Genomic DNA, 22,102 nt, shown 5'->3' with positions numbered 1-22,102 from the left:
ATGCTGTTTGTGACTGTTGAAATATCTCCGATTATTTGCTCGCCGAAATAGGAGTGCTACCCTTAATCAGCTAAGGTCTGACCTCGTGTCGGCTACGGGAACATAGATGTCTGTTTCCACTGTGTACAATAGGCGTGCCCCTATCTCCAAGCTACAGGGAAGAACGTTTGAAATAGGCCTGATCTGACCCATTATCATCGCTCTGTTACCTGTGAAAGATACACGTATGATGGAGGTTATCGTTTGGAGAGGCATCTCCTTGGGTAGGAGCGCCAACTTTTACGTGCTTCCTAGGAGAACCAAGAATGCTGCCTAGACCCCAATGTTTATCCATATGCGGATACCATAGGGGAAACATTTATTCTACAAGAATATAAGGCTCGTCCTCATCCAGTGAAGTTCGTGCACTAAATATCTTCAAGAAGAGACTATTGTGCGTATGGACTGGACAATAAGATCTCTTGACCTTAATCCTATTGAGCATGTCTGCAAGGTGCTGGGTACACGTCTTACTGCTCTCTCAACCGCCTTCTTCCCAAAACCTAGACAGACTCGGGACTGCTTTGCACAGGCAATGGCTGTTATTATTAACCAACTCCTGGGACACCATTATAAACAGTATGAGACGTCGTTGTGGGCAGTGTTCCTTGCTGTGAGGGGTGATTACATTCCTTATTGAGGCGCTTTGGCGATGGCATTTTGACCTCTTGTTTTTGACCATTGTCTTCATGAATCCATTTCTTACAGAATTAACTTATTCTTTTGAATAGTTTAATTTAATATCATGTCATACTTTCACATCTCATATTATACTGTTTTTCATAAATTGCACAAAATTTATTTCCATAAAAATTCGTCATACGGTTTTTGAGTTATCCTGTTTTACTTTTTATTCTTTTATTTATGGAAACCAGTATGTAATGAAGTGACTAAAGTTTTCAGTACGAAGCTTGCTTAGTAGTACTCTATAAGTTTCTTATTGAAAAGTGCGTAAACAGACATGCACTTCAGACGTGTATGAAAGTGCCTACTTTTTATTTTATTTTTTCTCACAGAATTAAAAATAATTTCAAACTTATGCATTTTAAGAAGTATATCCTAAGAATCGCTGTAGCTAAATCAGTTTCAAAGCGACTCTTTCAATGAGAAGATTTTAGATCGAATCCCATCTAAGAAAAACCAAGAATCTATATAAGAGTTTTTACTGAAGTGGAAAGATTTTTCCTCCCGGAAATTCGTTTTTTTTTCTTCTTTCTGTCTTCCATTCAGTAATTAATCAACAAATCGTATAAGAGAATGCAAGCAATTTGTTGCCTGAATTTAGGCATAACATTAAAACTAACTTATCCTAAAATTATAATTACGAAAGTCAAGAATACTTAGCAGGTTGTACGTACCGTAGATTATTATTATATTCTAGTAAGACCAATCTCTTCCGATGCCATTTTGTGCTAATACAATCTACTGTTCAATAAAACTGAATATCATCAGTTTTCAAGAGGATTGAAAATTATGAAGGAAACAGCCATTAAAATAAAAGTGGGGAGAACGAAATGAACAAATTAGAAAGATTGGAAAATTCTTGGGTATGTGAAGAATATGAAGAAGTACAAACGAGTAGTTAGGAGGAGGGAGGTAAACCCACTGTTTCACGAGCCACAGTATATTCGTTCAGCATATATTCGTTAACAAAATATTTTTTATGGTGATTTCATATTACTGAACTTTTTTTGCAAGCGAGATAGAGAGGACTGCCGTATATTCGAAATAAATGCGTAAGGCCGGATGTAAAATGGAAATATATAAAGTTCCTGACAAGATTTTTAAAGAAAAAAAGGTGATTGAAGCTGTTCGTGAAGGTTTTGTGACTACTAAGACCGCATTAATTTAGATTAAATAGAAACTATTTAGATGTATTAAATGGTCAATCAAAGGCTGGTATTCAATACACACGAGTATTTAAAACTTAAAAAAAACTAAAAAATTTGGGGTAATTTGGGGTTCAGTGCAAAGCGTGTGAGCTGAAACTTGAGGGCTCTCTCTCTCTCTCTCTCTCTCTCTCTCTCTCTCTCTCTCTCTCTCTCTCTCTCTCTCTCTCTCTCTCTCTCTCCCACCAATTCTGTTTAACATATAGAATAAGGACATCACCTTCCATTAACAGGCAATGTGAAAGGATTCCGTCATGGTATCCATTCACAATAAAGTAAGAATATAATCTAGCAAATATACAGCAGGACATTAATCTATTAACTAAACTCCAATGAAATTTATGATAGTGAAAAACACCGAAACTTAACTAAATCTAAATCTAAAAGTCAACTATAATTCGGCATTCATGCTAATGTACACACGACACTAATCCCAGTAAATCTACAACTATCTCGCTTCAGCGTAATAATGATCTAAATTCGAACTATCATATAAACTATCTACAAACCAAACTCCAGATAACAGAAAACAAATTGTATGGATTAAAACAGTTTCATCGTATGCGTTCGATGCAGCCCAAAAGAAAGAAGAGCTGCCAATCACTAAAACATAAAATATCTAATCCAATAATAAACAATCTATTTTACTATTACATTCCTAACTAGAATAGCTCCTACCACAGTCTATCTGCATATCACGAGAGTGCGACCGAAAACCTACCTCATATATGAATATAACAATCACTATGGCGAAGCTACAAAACTACAGTCGATTAAAAGAAGAAGAAAAAAAAATGAGACCCACAAACACCTTCAAAGAGCAATATGGAAACAATCCCATTTACAAATAAGCTGTGTGCATATGCGTAGTACATGCAGTTAAAGAGATGTCTACATGCAGATGCCCAATATAATGTGGATACTGAAAAATAGCTAAATCATAGCAACTCAGAATCATCTTCCCACGAACTTCATGGTACATACAGAGAAAAAGAATAATTTTGAGATACTGAAGATGTAGTTTCGATGTTCTTATATTATATTACTTTAAGTTAACAATAACAAATTACTTTTAGTTAACAATTACAAAGTTGACAATGAGGGTCTCTGCTACTTAATGGCTCACGCAAAATGTTACGCAAGTTTGAGCGCGGTTAGTAGTTGGAAGGGATCAATCGTTCGATGCTGTTGGGGCACATTCTCCCTCGATGAGTCTTTGTACGTTCTGGAGGTGTCGCATAATAATAACAAATTACTTTTGGTTAACAATAACAAAGTTCATAATGAATTCACACAACGCACAACATAGTTTTTTTTGGCTAGATGGATGGAGCAAGAATAGCCGAGCCTCAGTTAGAACTTCATTGGCTACACCGTTGCCATCCATTACCTCTCCCTGGGTACCCATTTTAAGTCGCCTCGTACGACTTGCGTGAGCTGCAGTGGGGCGTTATTCTTATCCCAGCCACCACAAGGGGTAACGTACATAGTACTATTAACTTTTATGGCAAGATGGATGACAATCCCTTGGATTTTTATCTCTTCATCGCTAAGGAGTTGATTAAATGAAGAAAAGATTATCGAGCACCTGGCTCGCCCAATTTAGGGCGTGTAACGCTTGTACCGATGAACAGAACATAAGCTGCCTTCGGGCGCTTATGTTTCCATCTGTCGTTCTCATCGTAGGTGGATGACTCTCGAATGAGTTGATTGGGATGGAGAGCCGCCTTAGCGAAGTATGTAGAGGCAGTCCCTCTAAGAAACGTGGGTATATCCGGTATGTTAGCATCTCGATAGAGAGGAGAACAATTCTGCGAAACCACGGAGCATCAAAAATCATACAGAGACACTTGTTTTGAATCACTTGTAGTCTTTTGATGTTGCTGGGGTAAGTGTGATCCCCAAGCCGGTGATTCGTATGTTAAAGTGGGTCTGATGATTTGTAAATCCGTAGCTTGTTTTCAGTGCTAACTTGGCTTCTCCGGTTGAGAAGAGAGTAGAGCTGGACAGCTGTGGAATTGGATTTATTGCAAGAATATACAATGTGAGGGTTAAAACTGAGGCGGTTGTCTAGTTGTATACGTAGATATTTGATTTTGGATTGCCATGGAATAGTTACATTGAACAGCTTAATTTCTCCGCAGTGAGATGTTTTTCTTCTTGTAAAAAGTATGGCGGTGCTTTTGTCAGCTTTAACATCTATCCTTCATTTCTTAAAACATTTTTCCAAGTTTGTTGCTGCGTTTTGTAATCGCTGCGTAGCTAAGTGCGGGCCTTTGAGATCTGGTCAAGATTGCCATATCGTCCGCGTATCAACCCATGGTGATTGATGCCGTGCTTGGGACATCTGCAATGTAGATGTTGAAAAGCAGCGGGGATAGCAGCGAGCCTTGGGGTACACCTGCAGTGATTCTTTTCATAGAGGATCTGAGTCCGTGCAACTTAACTCGGAATTTCCGGTTTTTCAGATAAGAATCGATGAGTTTAGTAAAGTATAGTGGAATGTCAGCTGTTATTAATTTGTAAATAAGGCCTTTGTGCCAAACCTTATCAAAGGCTTTTGCAACATCAAGAAAGATAGCTCTTGTATTTTGCCTCCAATTAAAACCTGTTGTTGTAAACTTTATTAATCTCTGGACTTGTTGAGTTGTACTGTGTCCAGTACGAAATCGAACTGCTCTTTCGGTATAAGGCTGTTTTTGTTGACCTCATCTTGCAGACGGTTGAGAATAATTTTTTCCAGAATTTTCCTCAAGCATGACAAGAGACTGATGGGCCTATAATTCTGAGGTGCTTTCCCCAGCTTGTGAAAGAAGATTATGTCGGCTTGTTTCCATCGAGTGGGAAAATAATTTAATCTGAGCATTGTGTTTATAATGGCTACCAGATGCATAACTGCTTTATGTGGGAGCACCTTTATAGTTTTGTTGGTAATCTCATCAGGTGCTGGGACCTTTTTATTGTTGAGTTTTTGATGATAGAATAAACTTCCCTAGGCGAAGTATGACTATATTTGCACTGCTGCAGGTCTGACGGAACTCGCAGCGAAAGTGCCGGTGGAATTTTTCGATGAATATGTAAGTTATGCCTCTTTATCGGCGAATGGGCTGCATGTTGGAACGTTCCGTGCGGAGAGCTTTTGCCAATTTCCACAGGGAGTTATTCTCGGCTTTTAGGGAACATAGTTTCCTTTCCCCACTGTTGGTTCCTGTGATCTTTGAGCGCATAGCGAACTAAATTGGTTGTCCTATTTAGCTCTTGACGTTCCTGGGGAGATAATGTATTGTGATAACGGCGTCTGATTTTGTTTTTTTTATGGATTAGATGTAGAATTTCTTCCGGAAGCAGGTTGGCTTTTGCTGGGATGGTAACGATAGAGGCTGCTGCCAAGCCAGCATGAATTGTATTTTCGAGATCATTTACTGCTACGTCTATTTCTTCACAGGAGGGGATAATTGGTACGGAGCCTATAAGAGGGCGAAGTGCGACTTTGAGTTTAGTGAAACTTGTGGGGATGAGCTCAGGGTCCCCTCCTAGGCTTTGTAGTGTTGTGTTGTGATCAGAAATAAGATCGTTAGTCACCTGTAGCTTGAACTGATGTGAGGTGTTCCTGAAAATGGCTATTATCCAGAACATCAGGTCTGTCTCGTGGTCCGTAGTGCGTTGGTTCAACTGGACCTGCAATGGCGATGTTTCTTAGCATAGCAAAGTTGTAAAGAGTCATCCCATTTTTACTGAAACTTTTACTGTTCCATAAGGGATGTTTTGAGTTGAGATTCCCGCCACGATTGTTGCTTCATTAGTATCGAGCAGTTGAGAGAGATCGGAGGGTAGGAGAGGTTTGCCAGGAGGGTTATAAACTGAGTATAGCTTTAGCTTCCTGCGTTGTTGGTGTGGATTTCAATACCAGTTTCTTCCAGATTTGTTGTAGTGGTCTTCTTGATTTCGTTATAACGGATGTTTTTCTTTACAGAGATAGCTGTGCCACCTCCTCTGCATTGAGCCTGTCATTTCTGAGTAATGAATAATATCTAAGTTTAGGGTTGTCGCAGGGCCGAAGATGCGTCTCACTAATTAAGAGAATATCAATTCTACAGTGGTCTGCAAATTCCTGTAGCTCTAGGAGTTTAATACTGAGACTGTTAGCAATCCAGAATGTAATCTGTATAGAATTAATTAAGATAGTTGGATTATCCAGAATAAGACTTGGGCATTTTTTAGGAATTCGTTTGTATCACGTGGTTGGGGTTGGTTTTGCTGAAAGCAGTTAGCATCTCCCCTAAGGTAGCGACTAGAATAGCAGCAGAGTTTGGATTGCTTGGAGCGGGTTCTGCCGGTTTTGTGCGCGAGGCAACTGCTTCGGCGTACGACCTCGGAGTTGTAGTCCGCAGAGGGTTTTCTGCTGCAGGAGATGTTGTACGCTTCTGTGATGTTGGAGCTCCTGATTTTCTAGCTTTCAGCAGGTTAGCTGGGTAGAGTGTGCAGCCTTTGTAGTTCCTCGTATGCGGACCACCACAATTTGCGCACTTAGCAGGGATAGTGCGTAGTTTGGAACATGTATGAGAGGGGTGTTTGTCTCCCCCCCATTTTACTCATCTGTAACTTGGCTCTACAGAGTTTCTGCGCGTGCCCGTATTTCCGGCAGCGGTGGCATTGCCCTGAAAATGTTTTCCTTCTGAGTGGTTCATTCTTTATCACTAGATTACAAACAGTCTTTAGATGAAAGATCTCGCTCTGATCCTTGCTGATTTCCACTAGAATCATAGCCATGGGACATTTGTCTTCCCGATACATTAGAGAGACTTTTATCGGTTTAAGGCCTTGTGATTTTAGGTAGGTGGCTATCTCTTCTGATGTTATCGTTTCCACTAGACCTCTGATAACAACCTTTAAGTTTTCTCGCTCTTTAGCTGAAATGGATGGTATGGAATTTCCAGTTTGTCCATGAGTTTAGTAAGCCGACGGTAGTCCGATGCTCCTTCAGGTTGAATACGGACTCCTTCATCGGAGTTTTTAGCCGAGGTGAACTTAATTTCAGAGTTCTTCATGACCTCCACAGCTGTCGATCATTGCTCTTTAGCTTGTAGAATCACCGGTGGGACTCATTCTTTGATTTGTGCCGCTGTGTCCATCGGTGCTTCGGGGTTTACGGCTTTTTTCCGTCGCTTTTTTCTGCTGACTACCTGGTAGTAGTCAGGGTCTTCCAAGGACTGTGCATCAACTGTTGAGGCAATATCTCTGCTGTTGTCTTGAGAAGTGCTGAGGAGTAGGTCAGAAGAATGGTATTCCTCTGATTCAACTGCCGGGATCTTATGGAGCTCTACTCTACCCAGCCATTTGGTATGTAGCAATATTCCGACTTTTCTGAATGGCAGTTGTTTAAAGTTTAGTTCTTCGAACGGAAGGTCCATGTCTAGGCCTGACCTGTGATTTAATGGGGGGGGGGGGGGAGTTGTGTGGTTCAGGACCTGCCTTGTCCCTTCTTACCACCAAGTGTAGACCTGCAGTCGAAATCTCCTTTTAGAGACGGAAGACTACTGATGGGCACTGGGCAAGGAGAGTGCCTGGGAAAGATGCATTAAAAGTCAAAATCTTACCTTGCACTGTGAAAAGAACCTACGCCCACTCTATCACAAAAATCACGTACATGTACACAGTACTGTTTTTTTTTTTTATGATTAGATGGATGACGATCCCGTGGATTTTTATCCCTTCATCCTTATCCTTATAAGGACTGGCTTAAAGGGGAGAAGCAAGAATGCTTTTCATCTTCCCCGTTATCTGTAGAGGACAGTGTAGGGATAAGGTGTTATTGAGCTATTAAAGCTCTGATCATGGTAAGAGGGTAACAGCAGTAACCGAGCCTCAGTTAGAACTTCATTGGCTACAGCATTGCCATCCATTACCTTCCAAGGGTATTAATCACCGCATCTCACGGTCGATTGAAACCCACCTCCTATCTACATCCTTATAGTCCTTATAAGGACTGGCTTAAAGGGGCGAAGCAAGATGCTTTTCATATTCCCCGTTATCTGTAGAGGACAGTGTAGGGATAAGGTGTTATTGAGCTATTAAGGCTCTGGTCATGGCAGGAGGGTAACAGCAATAGCCGAGCCTCAGTTAGAACTTCACTGACTACAGCATTGCCATCCATTATCCTCCAAGGGTATTGGATTGAATAAATCAATCACCGCTTCTCACGGTCGATTGAAACCCACCTCCTATCTATATCTATATCTACATCATCCTTATAGTCCTTATAATAAGGACTGGCTTAAAGGGGCGAAGCAAGAATGCTTTTCATCTTCCCCGTTATCTGTAGATCTGTAGAGGACAGTGTAGGGATAAGGTGTTATTGAGCTATTAAAGCTCTGATCATGGCAGAGGGTAACAGCAATAGCAGAGCCTCAGTTAGAACTTCATTGGCTACAGCATTGCCATCCATTACCCTCCAAGGGTACCAATTTTAGTCGCCTCGTACGACATGCATTAGCTACATTGGTGCTATTCTTATCGCGGCAACCACACGGGGAATATCTACATCAATTGACAATTGACATTTATGACTTTAGGGGTGAAGCAAGATGCTTTTCATATTCCCCGCTATCTGTTGTGGTTACAGTGAAGGTAAAATTTATGAGCAGAATGCTCGCCCTGATTGGGCATGGAGATTATGCATCACTAGAGGAGGCCAATATAGCTTTTGGTCTTCTATATTTGAATATGTCCGTTGAATCGTATGCTGTAGCTTGTTGAACCAAATCGTTGGGATGTGTGGACGTCTTTAGGAAAAACTTGGTGGCTAAGGATCGTAGAAAAGAGAAAATATAGGGAATATTTGTGTCTCTGTGGAGTAGATTGTTTCTAACATACCACGGGGCGTTCAGAATCATTCTCAGGCACTTGTTCTGCACTCGCTGTATTTTGATGATGTTAGCATTAGAGGTGTGGCTCCAGGCTGGAGAGGCATAGGTGATTATAGGACGAATTATCATCTGGTATAGTTGCAATTTGATTCTGTTGCTGAGCTTGCTATTTCTATTAATTAGCGGATAGATCTGTGCTATGGCTTTAGATGCCTTTGTGCATGCAGACTTGGTGTGTTGATTGAAAGATAGCTTTTTGTCGAGAATTACACCCAGGTAATTTGTTTCTGACTGCCAGGGGATTTTAGTATTGAATAGTAACAAATCTCCTACAGGAGACATTGGCCTTTTTGAGAAAAGAACGGCTGAGCTTTTCTGGGGGTTGACTTCCAATCTCCACTTAGAGAACCAACCCTCCAGCTTTAGAATGTTTTCTTGAAGCTTTCTGGTAATGAAAAGGGGTCTGAGAGATCTGGTTAGTAGTGCCGTATCGTCCGCATATAGGGCCAAAATGGAAGTCATCGGATTGTGCGGGATGTCTGACATGTATATAGAGAACAGTAATGGAGCCAGTAGAGATCCCTGCGGCACTCCAGCAAAGATGTGGCGCTGGGAGGATGTAGAACCGTTGATTTTTACTTGCATTAATCTATTTTGAAGATATGAGTGGATTAAATGAACCATTTTAGGTGAGATGCCAGCTGAGATAAGCTTGTGCAGGAGTCCAAAATGCCAGATTTTGTCAAATGCTTTGGATAAGTCTAGGAAAACAGCACCTGTGCACTGGCGCCAGTTGTAGCTGGTTGTGATGTATTCAACAATTCTGTGGATTTGCTGGGTAGTACTGTGGTGTTGCCTAAAACCAAACTGTTCTTTTGGAAGGATGTTTAGGTCATTTATTGAGGTCTGAAGTCGTGAGAGGATGACCTTCTCGGCAACCTTACCCAGATTTGAGATGAGACTGATTGGACGATAATTTTGGGGTAGGTGTGAGTCTTTGCCTGGTTTATGTATGGGAATTACGTCAGCCAGTTTCCAGGTGGAAGGAAAATAGTGAAATCTTATCTACATCACTGTTACGTCTCATTTGATAAAATAAAAGCATTTGAATAATTTTAAGGTGTGTTTATATAAATTAAAATTTATAAATTATTTAAGAACAAAAATAATTTTAAAATAAAATTCAAAATATTATTACTTATACTATATGTTTATATTAAAATACTACATAATTATTATTATAAAGTATTATTTTTATCGAGTTTCTCATTATGGTCTTATTATCAGATTATTACTAATTCATCTATTTTTTAAAGTAACTTTTTATTATGGTTTGTGGCACCCATTGTCATGCACAATATGTAATTCCACTTGAAATAGTGCCATTCATTCCGAATTTCTGTTTTCACTTTTAACACAACAATATGCCATTCCCTGATGTTATGTTTTTCTAATTGGGAAAAAGAAATCTAACTATATTTCTTCCAGTATTATTAATTTTCCCCTCAATCGGTTTTCCTTCGTATTTATTTTTCACATAATAGTTATTTTCAAGAACGCAAAAATCAAAGCAAAAATACCCTAACAAAAATATCATATAAATATAAAAAACATTACATAAAATAATTATGAATTGAAAAGTCGTTTAAATAAATAAAAAAAAAGCAAATCATACGAATCAAACTATTTATTTAATTTTTTACATAAAATCAAAGTGTAGAAAACACATTGGAAAAATGCACTATAAAAACACAATAAAAATTATGTAGAAAATCACATCTTCAGAAACATAAGAATAAAATCCTAGTTTCCGAGGGAAAAAAATCTGAAATAATTAAAAAGGTTTTTTGGGGAGATTTTTATTCACAAATTATTTCAGGAACGTGTGTGTGTGGGATCTATGATTTTTTGATACATAACAAAAGACATCTGTTAAAGACTCTTTGAAAAGTCTATTTAGCTGTTTAAATCGACAAGAATCATTCTGCTTGCATGTAATGCGACAACAATTGCAGCTGATTAGTGAAACAGTTCGCGAGATCACCTGCTTCACGGTGCCATGCTCAGAACAGATTTTGATGGTTGTTAAAGCTTAAATAAATAAATGAAAGCTATTACAATAGTCGCGAGGTTAGTTGAGGCTAAAGCAGCGAGTTCGAATCTCTATTACGGCAGGGATATACACACTCCGGAGCTTAGATTTAGTAGAATACTTCCAGAGTACGGGTGTGTATTTTAAAGAAATTTTAATTTACAAGTTTTACAAAATTTAATTTAATTTAATTTAATTTTAATTTACATGACTACATGGTTTTTAAGAGACCAGCAAATATAATTAAATAAAAGTATAATTTTTTTTATTTTATATAATAAGAGATAAAATATAACACTTTTATCTCTTACCATATAAAAATAAAATTTTTAGTATTTGCGAATTTATAAAGCATCTATTCTTTAGCACGTTGGAATACTATAGAAATAGTGTTGAAATATTGTAGAATTACACTCCACCTCCAGAAGTAAAAGCGCCTGCTTTGTAAATAATTCATGGATATTTATTAATTATATATGTTTCAAAATTTTATTTCAATGAATCAATTTTTCGTATTTTTGTAACAATAAATAAATATTATAAGAATATTATTATGATGGGTTTAAGAAATTGCAGCTACCTGATATTTTCATACTTTTCCTAGATACTGGCGCATTCTATTAAATTTGTTATAGAGTGCCATAGACGCACGTGTTACCTGTCAGGCATTCCTTAATATTTCAAAAATCCATAGCTTAGTTCATATTAACGATATCCTTTAGTTTGAAAGAGATAAGCTTTAATCCCTCCTACGAGAACAAGAATCTTTATTAAAGCTTTAAAGCTAAAGATGAATTAGTTAATCTCATATGGAAATTGTAGAGTTTTCTTATGGAAATTGTAAGTTCAGAAATCTGGCAAATCAGATTTATGAACCCACAAGACAGTCAAACCGATACAGAGAATACCCACTATTAACACTCACGATATACTGACTACATGGCGTTGGTTGTTTTAGCCATAATTTCAAGATTATCGGAGGCAGACTTCGTTATTTCAGTTATAACGATCTGTAAGTTTTTCTCCCAAGATAAAAACTTACAAAATTACTTACAAAATAAAAACTTACGTAATCATCCCAAGATAAAAACTTACAGAAAAACTTTCAGGTTATAACTGAAACCATCTTGAACTACCTTGACAGTTACATTTGATCGTTGAGCCAGTTGCATTTAACTTCACTGATTCTATCTTGTGATAGCTATTCTGAAAGCGCACATAAAGCCGATCAAAAAGGAATGATAAAAGGCTTAGACTGAGCTTTTTTTTGTTTTAATTATCGTAAGTGAAGAATTCTTCTGGATCAAGAAGAATTTTTTTGTAATAAAAAATCTGAGTTCTGAAAGGAAGCACACAAACACCTCCATGCGAGACGGGAGTCTCCAGTTTAGTTGTAACCCTCATAAAAGTTCTTTGCTTTCCAGTACATTTCGAACTCTCTTTTTTTACCGAGGAGGGATTTTTGCTTACAAAAGATCAGGTAACGAAACTAGAACATGCTCAAATTATTCAAAACTGTGGAAATTTGAGAAATCTACGGAAATGTGCAGTAGTTATAATTTTTTCATTTTCATCAACCAATATCAGCTTTCCATAATCATCCTTTCTTCTGGCTACGTATCCAAAGAACTCCCTGGGATGCTTATTTTTAGCTAACCGTTGCACGTGCTTCCATTTCGCAAAAGAGAGCTATTAATATTAATTAAAAAATTTATTAATATTAAATAAAAATAAAAGACGGTTTTACCGTCTTTTATGCAATGTTTATTCATAATTTTTATGAACATGTTTATCTTTTCAGGTTAGGAATAAAGTCAATTATCAATCTTCAGCACCCAGGCGAGCATCCAACTTGCGGGGAACCACTAGACTGTTCTGGATTTACTTACGACCCACAGGTTTTTATGGAAACTAACAGTGAGTGCATTGATAAATGCTAAATGTATAATTTTATAATTACTTTTCCATAGTCACTAAAATTGTTCCTAAATAGCTGAAATGGTTTGCTTGTTCTGTAGGTTTTCAGCTGCCTTTTAACATTTCAAATTTTTGATGGCTTTTTCAACTTCAAGTATGGATATGTACTCCTAATTCCATTCCTGTCGAATGTCTTCTATCATTGTTTTGTCGTTTCTTGTTTTATTTAGCAGTCTTTCAAAGTAAACACCCCAGACATCGCCAGAATATCTTTATCTCCAGTTTGATTTGTTTGATTTCTTTTACAGTACTTTTTTTTTCACAATTTCTAATCTCTTCAATAGCCTGAAATATTTTGCTATCTTCCTGAAAATGATATTTAGGCATATCATATTAAATTATGTTCCTCAATAGAATTTTTAGGAATATTATATCCTTAGGAAAGTCTTCCCGTGAGCTTTCTTTAGCTACTTTTGCACATTGTTTTGTTATCTTAGATTTTTCCGTGTATTCTTATAGAACGTGTTAATTTCTTTCTAGGAACTTTCGATATACCATTGAATTCTTATTTTTCTGTACTTCCATTCAACTTCATCACTTGCCTCCCTGGCTGAATCAATCAATGTTTTCTACACAGCCTTCCACTGTCTCCAGTTTGGTTCTTATTTCCGTGCACATTTTCATGTTGGAGTATTACATTTATAATGACTAGTCCAAGGTTATACAAGCTACCTTTGCTTATCCGAAAAATTCTTCTTCTTCCTTACATTCTTCTAAGGATAAATCCTCAATTTTCCCGAGCTCATCCTTGTGCGTACAGCATCTGGTCGAAGTCTTGGTAGATTTCTCTACATTTTCCTTAAAAGACTGTGTGAAAATCTCCTCCCAGTTATCTAGTTTTGATTCTTAAACAGTCCCTTTTATGCCACGATCAACGCAATTAATATTATCACTATATATATATATATATATATATATATATATATATTGGCTATGCACGCTAAAGGCAATCCAAAGAATTTTATCATTATGACGCAAGCAAAAGAAAGAAAGAATGTGAAAGAAAAACTTTATTGAATGCAGATGGCACTCGAATGTCGGAAGCTTAAGAAAGATAGAATATCATTTGTAGAATAAATGTTGTATTTGTGTGATTAAATGTACATAAATTTCTAGATTATGTTCATAAATTATTCCGCTAATCAGACTTCAGTCACACCTCTTACTCCCTGAATGATAACAAGAGCAAGCGTGAATTTCAAGACCAGCATTCGACCCTGCTCGCATACAGAAATGGGTAAACAAACATGCTATACTCTGCAAGTGTATAGCATGTTTGTTTATAAATTTATAAAGTTGGATAAAAGGAATGGATACACTATGATATAATGTTGTATTTTCTAAGGCATTTGATAGGATACCACATGAAAGGCTGTTGCATAAACTGGTGAATATTGGATTGGAACATAATCTATTGACTTGGATCAGGGGATGGTTAACAGACAGGTATCAAAAAGTAGTATACAGTGGGTGTGAATCTACCAGATTTCAGGTGACCAGTAGTGTACCTCAGGATTCAGCCCTTCTGTTATTATTGTTCAATCTGTACATTAATGACATCATGCAGGGTCGAACATCCATGTGCAATTGTTTGCCCATGATGCGAAGATAGGCAGGTCAATCAGGGATGCTATTGATATTCAGCACTTACAAAATGATTTGAATATGTTGGAAATTTGGGAAAACGAAAATGGCTATCAGTTTAATGTTAGTAAGTGTAAAGTTGTGCACTTAGGCGTGATTAGAGTTCCAGCTACAAATTATATTAGTTGGGTTATGCTACAAGAAACGAAAGAGGCAAAGGATTTTAGGGTATTGGTGGATAAGAATTTAAAGTTCAAAGGTCACATAGCAAAAGTTGCAAATACAACTTAGAGGATAATCGCGATGTTGAAGCCAGTGGCGTAGCTAGAGCTGTTGATGCCCGGGGCGGTCCCTGAGTTTGCCGCCCCCTCTCGATATACAGCAAGAATACTACAAAAAGTCAAACGACGTAGGGAAAGAAATTAAAACAATGAGTTTATTTTTGAAGTAAAACTTTAATTCCAACATTCTAAAATGTTATTTTTCTTGCTTTTCTCTTAGCAAAATCGTCGATGACATTGGCGAAGTCTATTTCACAGTAATTGTAGGTAATTTTTAATCAAATTTTATTTAGAAAAACTCCTCTCACAACTAGCAACACTTACAGCTATTAGGAGGAAAATTCTCAGTTGCATTACAATATTTGGAACTCAGTTCTCAAGACTGTATTTGAATTAACTGCAAAAGTTCAAAAAGATTCAAAGTGCCGCCCGGGGAGGACCCCCCCCCCCCCCAGCTGCGCCACTGGTTGAAACGATGTTCAACCAGTGGCGCAGCTGGGGATAAGAAAGTCATTTTGCCTCTTTATAAGGCTTTAAATAAGACCACACCTGAATTATTGTGTACAGATTCAGTCTCCCAGGTTCCAAGGAGATGAAGAAGCTGTGGAAAGGATGCAAAGAAGAGTTACAAAGATTATATCCGGATTATGGGATTTAGATTATGAGGACAGATTGCGAGATATGGATTGCAGACTATGGTAACAGGAGAAAGAGAAGTGATATGATATTGATCTATAAACGTTTGAATGAGTGTTATAGCATTACAAACGATGAAAATTTTCGTTATATGGAAGATGGGGAGAGAACACGGTGAGGTTCACAGTCAAGAAAGGGGTAAGAGCTAGGTTTTTCTCCCGGAGAGCAGTAAGTGAGTGGAATAATTTGTCCTTAGGTGTAACGAGTGCATCTAGTGTGAATGAATTTAAGAGAAGGTATGATAGCTGGTTTGGTTGATTTATAGACTATCTCGATCACCCTGGAGGTCTCAGATAATAATAATAATAATAATAATAATAATAAATACTATGAAAATTGACAATTGACAATTGACATTTATGACTTTAGGGGTGAAGCAAGATGCTTTTCATATTCCCCGCTATCTGTTGTGGTTACAGTGAAGGTAAAATTTATGAGCAGAATGCTCGCCCTGATTGGGCATGGAGATTATGCATCACTAGAGGAGGCCAATATAGCTTTTGGTCTTCTATATTTGAATATGTCCGTTGAATCGTATGCTGTAGCTTGTTGAACCAAATCGTTGGGATGTGTGGACGTCTTTAGGAAAAACTTGGTGGCTAAGGATCGTAGAAAAGAGAAAATATAGGGAACATTTGTGTCTCTGTGGAGTAGATTGTTTCTAACATACCACGGGGCGTTCAGAATCATTCTCAGGCACTTGTTCTGCACTCGCTGTATTTTGATGATGTTAGCATTAGAGGTGTGGCTCCAGGCCGGAGAGGCATAGGTGATTATAGGACGAATTATCATCTGGTATAGTTGCAATTTGATTCTGTTGCTGAGCTTGCTATTTCTATTAATTAGCGGATAGATCTGTGCTATGGCTTTAGATGCCTTTGTGCATGCAGACTTGGTGTGTTGATTGAAAGATAGCTTTTTGTCGAGAATCACACCCAGGTAATTTGTTTCTGACTGCCAGGGGATTTTAGTATTGAATAGTAACAAATCTCCTACAGGAGACATTGGCCTTTTTGAGAAAAGAACGGCTGAGCTTTTCTGGGGGTTGACTTCCAATCTCCACTTAGAGAACCAACCCTCCAGCTTTAGAATGTTTTCTTGAAGCTTTTTGGTAATGAAAAGGGGTCTGAGAGATCTGGTTAGCAGTGCCGTATCGTCCGCATATAGGGCCAAAATGGAAGTCATCGGATTGTGCGGGATGTCTGACATGTATATAGAGAACAGTAATGGAGCCAGTAGAGATCCCTGCGGCACTCCAGCAAAGATGTGGCGCTGGGAGGATGTAGAACCGTTGATTTTTACTTGCATTAATCTATTTTGAAGATATGAGTGGATTAAATGAACCATTTTAGGTGAGATGCCAGCTGAGATAAGCTTGTGCAGGAGTCCAAAATGCCAGATTTTGTCAAATGCTTTGGATAAGTCTAGGAAAACAGCACCTGTGCACTGGCGCCAGTTGTAGCTGGTTGTGATGTATTCAACAATTCTGTGGATTTGCTGGGTAGTACTGTGGTGTTGCCTAAAACCAAACTGTTCTTTTGGAAGGATGTTTAGGTCAAATAAAAGCTGCAAATTTGTTATTAACTGATATTTCTATGTATAAGTAATGGTGTATTGTTATTATTGAGAAAAAATTGAGAAAATTTTAAGATTAATAAATATTTGCAAATAAATTTCATAGTATATTTTAGTTTATAAAAATTTATATTCTTGAAATTTATTAAAGGAATATTCCAAACCGAAAATATGTCATGAATATCATCAATTACACGCAAACAGATTCGAATTAGCCTCGCGACTAAGTGTTTGACCCGAATCCCTTCTGAAACCGAAGTGTGGGTTTCAGATCTGTTCATATAATTTTATAATGTCTCTGTTATTTTTATATAATATAATTCTTTGTCTTTGATACCTGAAGAATTTGATTTTTTTCACTGAAACTAGTAGTATCTCAGTATTAAACTTTATTCTTTTTATTCTCCGTATTACAGTCATTCGAACTACTTTATTTTTCATAACATTATCAACCGAGTAAACATGAACGCTGATATATATATATGTAGAAAGTATTTTAACCTTGGGTATAAATATGATAAAGATACCAAGCAATTTTAAACTTGGTTTTACTCCATTTCCCAAGTAAGCAAACAGACCAAAAGTCAAGTTTGCGCCTGCAATTGATGCAAGTCTAACTGATCCCACAGGTAGTGCAAGATCAGGGTAACTCGTGGTAAAGGTGGAGCAAGCTCCGATCACTAATCTTAATATTTACCTTTAATGCCAAAACACATACCCAAGAAGGGGATGTATGATGTTTTGTATTAAAGGCAAGGGGCCACTACCCAGACCGGTTTCGACCTTTATTGAGGCCGAATGGGAGTTCATGTCTCTCATCATTGGCCTTTGGAGAATAAAGCATGCTGAGGATCAGCAGACAGTAAAAGAGGAGTATGATATAAGATAGAGTAGGATAGTAGGAGGTAAAAAAAGAGGCCTCAGTCAACCTGTTTAGCCTTATTGGCTAATTGGTCTGTAACATATACTCTCAGTTTATCTGTTCAGAAAAAGCTTAAACATAGACTTTTGTCTATAGTTCACATATTATTTTATCTAAAGTAATGATTTACTCCAGTGTTAATGGAGGATCTTTTTATGTTACTAGATATAATATCCTTATTTTTATTCCATGTAATTTTTTTTTTTTTTTTTTTTTTTTAAAGACAAGATGTAAATAATAGGACTTATTTAAATATTTATTTTAAATCTAAAATAACAGGACTTAAGGTCCAGTAAGTATTAATGAATAGGAACTTACTGAGGAACTTGTATACCTGGTACCACTAGGACTTAGAATGGGGAAGAGACTGGCCCGGGAGATGCCGCTCACGAGGAGCGGCACCGCCTCGCAGTAAGCCTTCGCCGCCCGGGTTCTCAGCTCTTCCCCCCCTTGTTTGGAGTAAAGAAACCGTGCCAGCGAAAACTTTGTGGCTAGTGGAGACAGAGTGGTTATTCTTTTTCCTGGGGTGGGGGGGATTGGTGGGTTTTTTTGGGTTCTAAAGAGATATACAGGGCTTGATGCGTCTCTGTATAAGAAAACATATTGTCGGTGGTTTGCAGTATTGATTCACAAATCTAAAGTCTCCTAGTAAGTGCCTTTCTTGTGCAAGAAACCTGGGTAAGTAGAAAAAGAAACCTCTTCTTATTCTTGCATACATTAAATTTGCGTCTCGTACCTGGGATTTTTTCCGTACTTTCCAGATGTGATATTTTAGTACATTGATTAGGAAGATAGCGAATTTGTGGATTTTTTGGACTGGTGGCGGGAATTGTAGTCGTACGACCTCTTCTACTGTCAGCATGGGGATTCCCAATGCTGTGCTGAGTCTCTGCCAGATGCGTTGGGCTGGTGGGCAAAAATAAAAGAAATGGTCCACCGTTTCCACGCTCCGGCAGACATCGCAGAAGGGGTCGCACAGGCTAGGTACATACCGGGATTTCACCTGTTTCACCGGGAGCCGCCCGTAGGCTATTCTCCAGGCTAGATCCCGATGAAAAGGCTGTCCCCAGCTATTTTTGATGTTCCTGAAGAGAATTTCATTATTTGTACTAAGATTGGATGTATCACGCCTGGAAAGTTGGAAGAAATCCCAGTATACTGCTTTGGGTTTGTGTGTGAGGATTGCTATTCCTCTGTCTCTGAGTGTTGTGATTGATTTCACTACTGTACGGTACCACTTGGGCACCCCCCTTGCGCGGGGTCCAGCATAGTCCGTAATCCCAAAGAGGGGGAGGAAAAGTCCTATAAAATATCTAATTAGTAGGCCAGAAATGTGGTTGGAGTTTAAGGCCTTCCGTACGGTTTTGAACGTGTTTGCTTGTAGCAAGCTTTTGTGATCGGGCAGAGCATAACCCCCTTCTTCCTGTTTGAGTTGTAGGTATTCTTTCTTTACTTCGCGTTTTCTCCCATTCCAGAAGAAATCCAGGAGTTCTTTTGATAACTTATTTTCTTGTGCCAGTGTGATGCCTGTGATATTGACAGTGTGCATCAGCATTGGGGTGACGATAGTTTTTATTACTGTCGCTCTGCCATAAAAAGAGAAGAAGGTTGGTTTGAACAGCCTTATCCTTTCCCTGCTTGTCTCCTGCAATTTTTGGATTGGTAGTGCTAGGGTGTCTGAAAAGGGCACGCCTAGTATGGTTAGGGGCTGTGTCTGCAGCGTTAAACCGTAGGGAAGTCCAGTGCTATGGAAATTTCCGAAACTTTTGATTTTGGTTTTTTGTGCGTTAACGCGAAGACCACTGACTATGCTGAATTTTTGCAGCGTGTGCAGATAGATATAGATGGACTCAGAGTCTCTGAGTGTAGCCACTACATCATCCGCATATGCCACTATTTTGCATTGTCTGGAGCCTTGGGGCAGTGGAATACCATTAATTGCGGGGGTGTTATCAATTCTTTTAATTAGGGGTTCTAATACTAGGGAGAAGAGGAGGGGGCTTAGCGGGCAGCCTTGCCTAACCCCTCTCTTTATGCGGATTGGTTCTGTTAGAAACCCATTAATAGATAGTTGGGTCGTGGCTTCCGCATACATGTTTTTAATTGTACGCCGAAGTCTCGGGCCCACGCCTGTTTTTTGTAGGATGTTCTGCAAGTACCTGTGGTTGACGCTGTCAAACGCTTTCTCCAGGTCGGTGGAGAGAAGTGCCAGGGGGTATTTTTTCTCTTTGGCCAGTTTGATCAAGTCTCTTAACAAAAAGAGATTGAATTCCATAGATCTACCAGGGATCCCGTAGACCTGTGAGCTTGTTATTATTTTTTCGATACCGCCCTTAAGGCGCGTGCAGATAATTTTTGCAAAAATCTTGTAGTCTACGTTGGTTAGGGAGATTGGACGCCAGTTATTCGACAAAGTCCGATCTCGGTCTTTCTTGGGGATAAAGATGGTGTGGCTCTTAACGAATTCCTCGGGGATGTTTCCCGAAGTGAGGAATTCGTTAAAGATGTTTATTAACGCTGCCAATGCAAATTCCCAGATAGATCTATAGAATTCTATCCCCAGTCCGTCTGGCCCTGGGGTCTTCTTTGTTTTCATCATTCTGCACGTGGCCTTTAATTCGGCTGCAGTTATCGGCCTGTCCTGCAGGGCACTAAGATGATCGGGAAAACGTGTTGCGTCCCACTCACTGAAGTCATCCGTGCCCTGCCGGTCAGAGAAGATACCGATATACTGCTGATGAAAGTGACGGAGTATTTCGTGGGTTGAGCGTAAAATCTGGCCCTTCTCCTCGATCTGGTGAATCGTTTTCTCAACATTAGCCGCCACCCGTTGTTGGTTGTAGAATGCGGCGGAAGGTGTTTCCAAATGTCTGAGATAGAGTCTCGTTCGAAAGTCGAGGTCCTCGACTCTACTCTGCCGCTCTTGCTGCAGTTCTATTTCTACTTGTCTGATGAGATCTCCGCAGGGAACTCCGCTCCGTTCGTTTGTCCGGTACCAGCCGAGTTCCCTGTAGAGATCCCTCAGCCGTTTACGTTGTTGGTAGGCCCTTTCGCGTCCGCATTTTTGGAACAGTTCCCTAGCCTGCCTCTTGAAGCTCAGCCAGTTTTCCCAGTCCCAGGTGGTGTTTGTCCATCTGTCACAGAGGTTCTGTAGCTGGTCGCTGAAAAGACTGGGGAAGGTGGGAGGGAGCCTCCAAGGACCTCTGGCTGTTTCCATCACCTCTGGGAGCGTGATTTTTAGTATGACCATCTTGTGGTCGGTTGTCAAGTTATGCACTGCGGTGTGACGTATCCTCTGAACATGTTGTTCCAAGTTTTGGGACACGTACACCCTGTCTAGTCTTGTCGATATCTGGCCGCGGCCCCACGTAGTTTCTACTTTGGCGGGGTTATTCCGCCTCCAGATATCGACGAGGTCAAAATTTATACAGCATCGATTTAAAGCGACAATGCCGCCAGTTCCGGTGTTTGCGTTCCCGCCTATTTTGTCTAGACGTGTGTCTTCCACACAGTTCCAGTCTCCTGCAACTATTAGGTGTTCTGCTCCCAGGAGATAGTTTTCAAGGGCAGAGAAGAAACCAATTCTTTGGTATGGACTGTTCGGGGCGTAAACTGCAGCAAGTCGGATGGTACGGCCACCGTACTTCCAGTCCACCGTTACTAGGCGTCCTGTGGCGTCTTTTTGGACGTTGAAGAACCCCCCCGCGATTGGGGGGCGAATTAGTATCCCCACCCCTCGCGAGTGAGCGTTCCCGAAGCACCAGTAGCTGGTGACCGGATAGCTTCTTGAGAAGTTCTCAACGTCCCAGTGCTTATAGAAATGGGTTTCTTGTATCAGGAGGATATTAATTTTGTGTGTTAACATTAGCCTCCAGACAGCGCTTTGCGCAAAGAGGTTGCGTAGTCCGTTAGTGTTTAAGGTTGCGATTTTAACTTCCATGGTGGTGTTAGAATGAGGGGAGGGGGGCGTTATCTGGTGTTTGTTTTATGAAAGCCGGTTCTGGTTCCTCGTCGGAGCTGGTTGCACTTTGAGCATCCGAGACAATGAAGAGCCTGTCCGTAGAGTCCCTGTCTTCGTCAGAGTCCATTTCGTGGACTTGGGGTTGTGCCAATTGATCCATTACTGGGGGTAGGCTCTCTAACATTGTAACGTCATTGTCGAGGGACTTTGCGCCTATTGT

At 39.3% G+C, this 22,102-nt stretch overlaps 1 protein-coding gene across 1 annotated transcript in view; it reads left to right on the top strand.

The window, feature by feature from the left end:
* LOC150109908 (protein tyrosine phosphatase domain-containing protein 1-like) overlaps positions 1 to 22,102 on the top strand; it is a 112,068-nt gene that overhangs the window by 6,708 nt on the left and 83,258 nt on the right. The window contains exon 4 of the mRNA XM_090397546.1: positions 12,688 to 12,803. Within this exon, the coding sequence (XP_090253672.1) occupies positions 12,688 to 12,803 (116 nt within the window). The remainder of the gene's footprint in view (positions 1 to 12,687; positions 12,804 to 22,102) is intronic.

This window comes from Typopeltis vanoorti, chromosome 1, assembly GCF_054136105.1.
Source record: "Typopeltis vanoorti isolate ZY-2024b chromosome 1, IOZ_Tvanoo_1.0, whole genome shotgun sequence".
NCBI lineage: Eukaryota > Metazoa > Arthropoda > Arachnida > Uropygi > Thelyphonidae > Typopeltis > Typopeltis vanoorti.
This window is presented reverse-complemented; position numbering and strand designations above follow the sequence as displayed.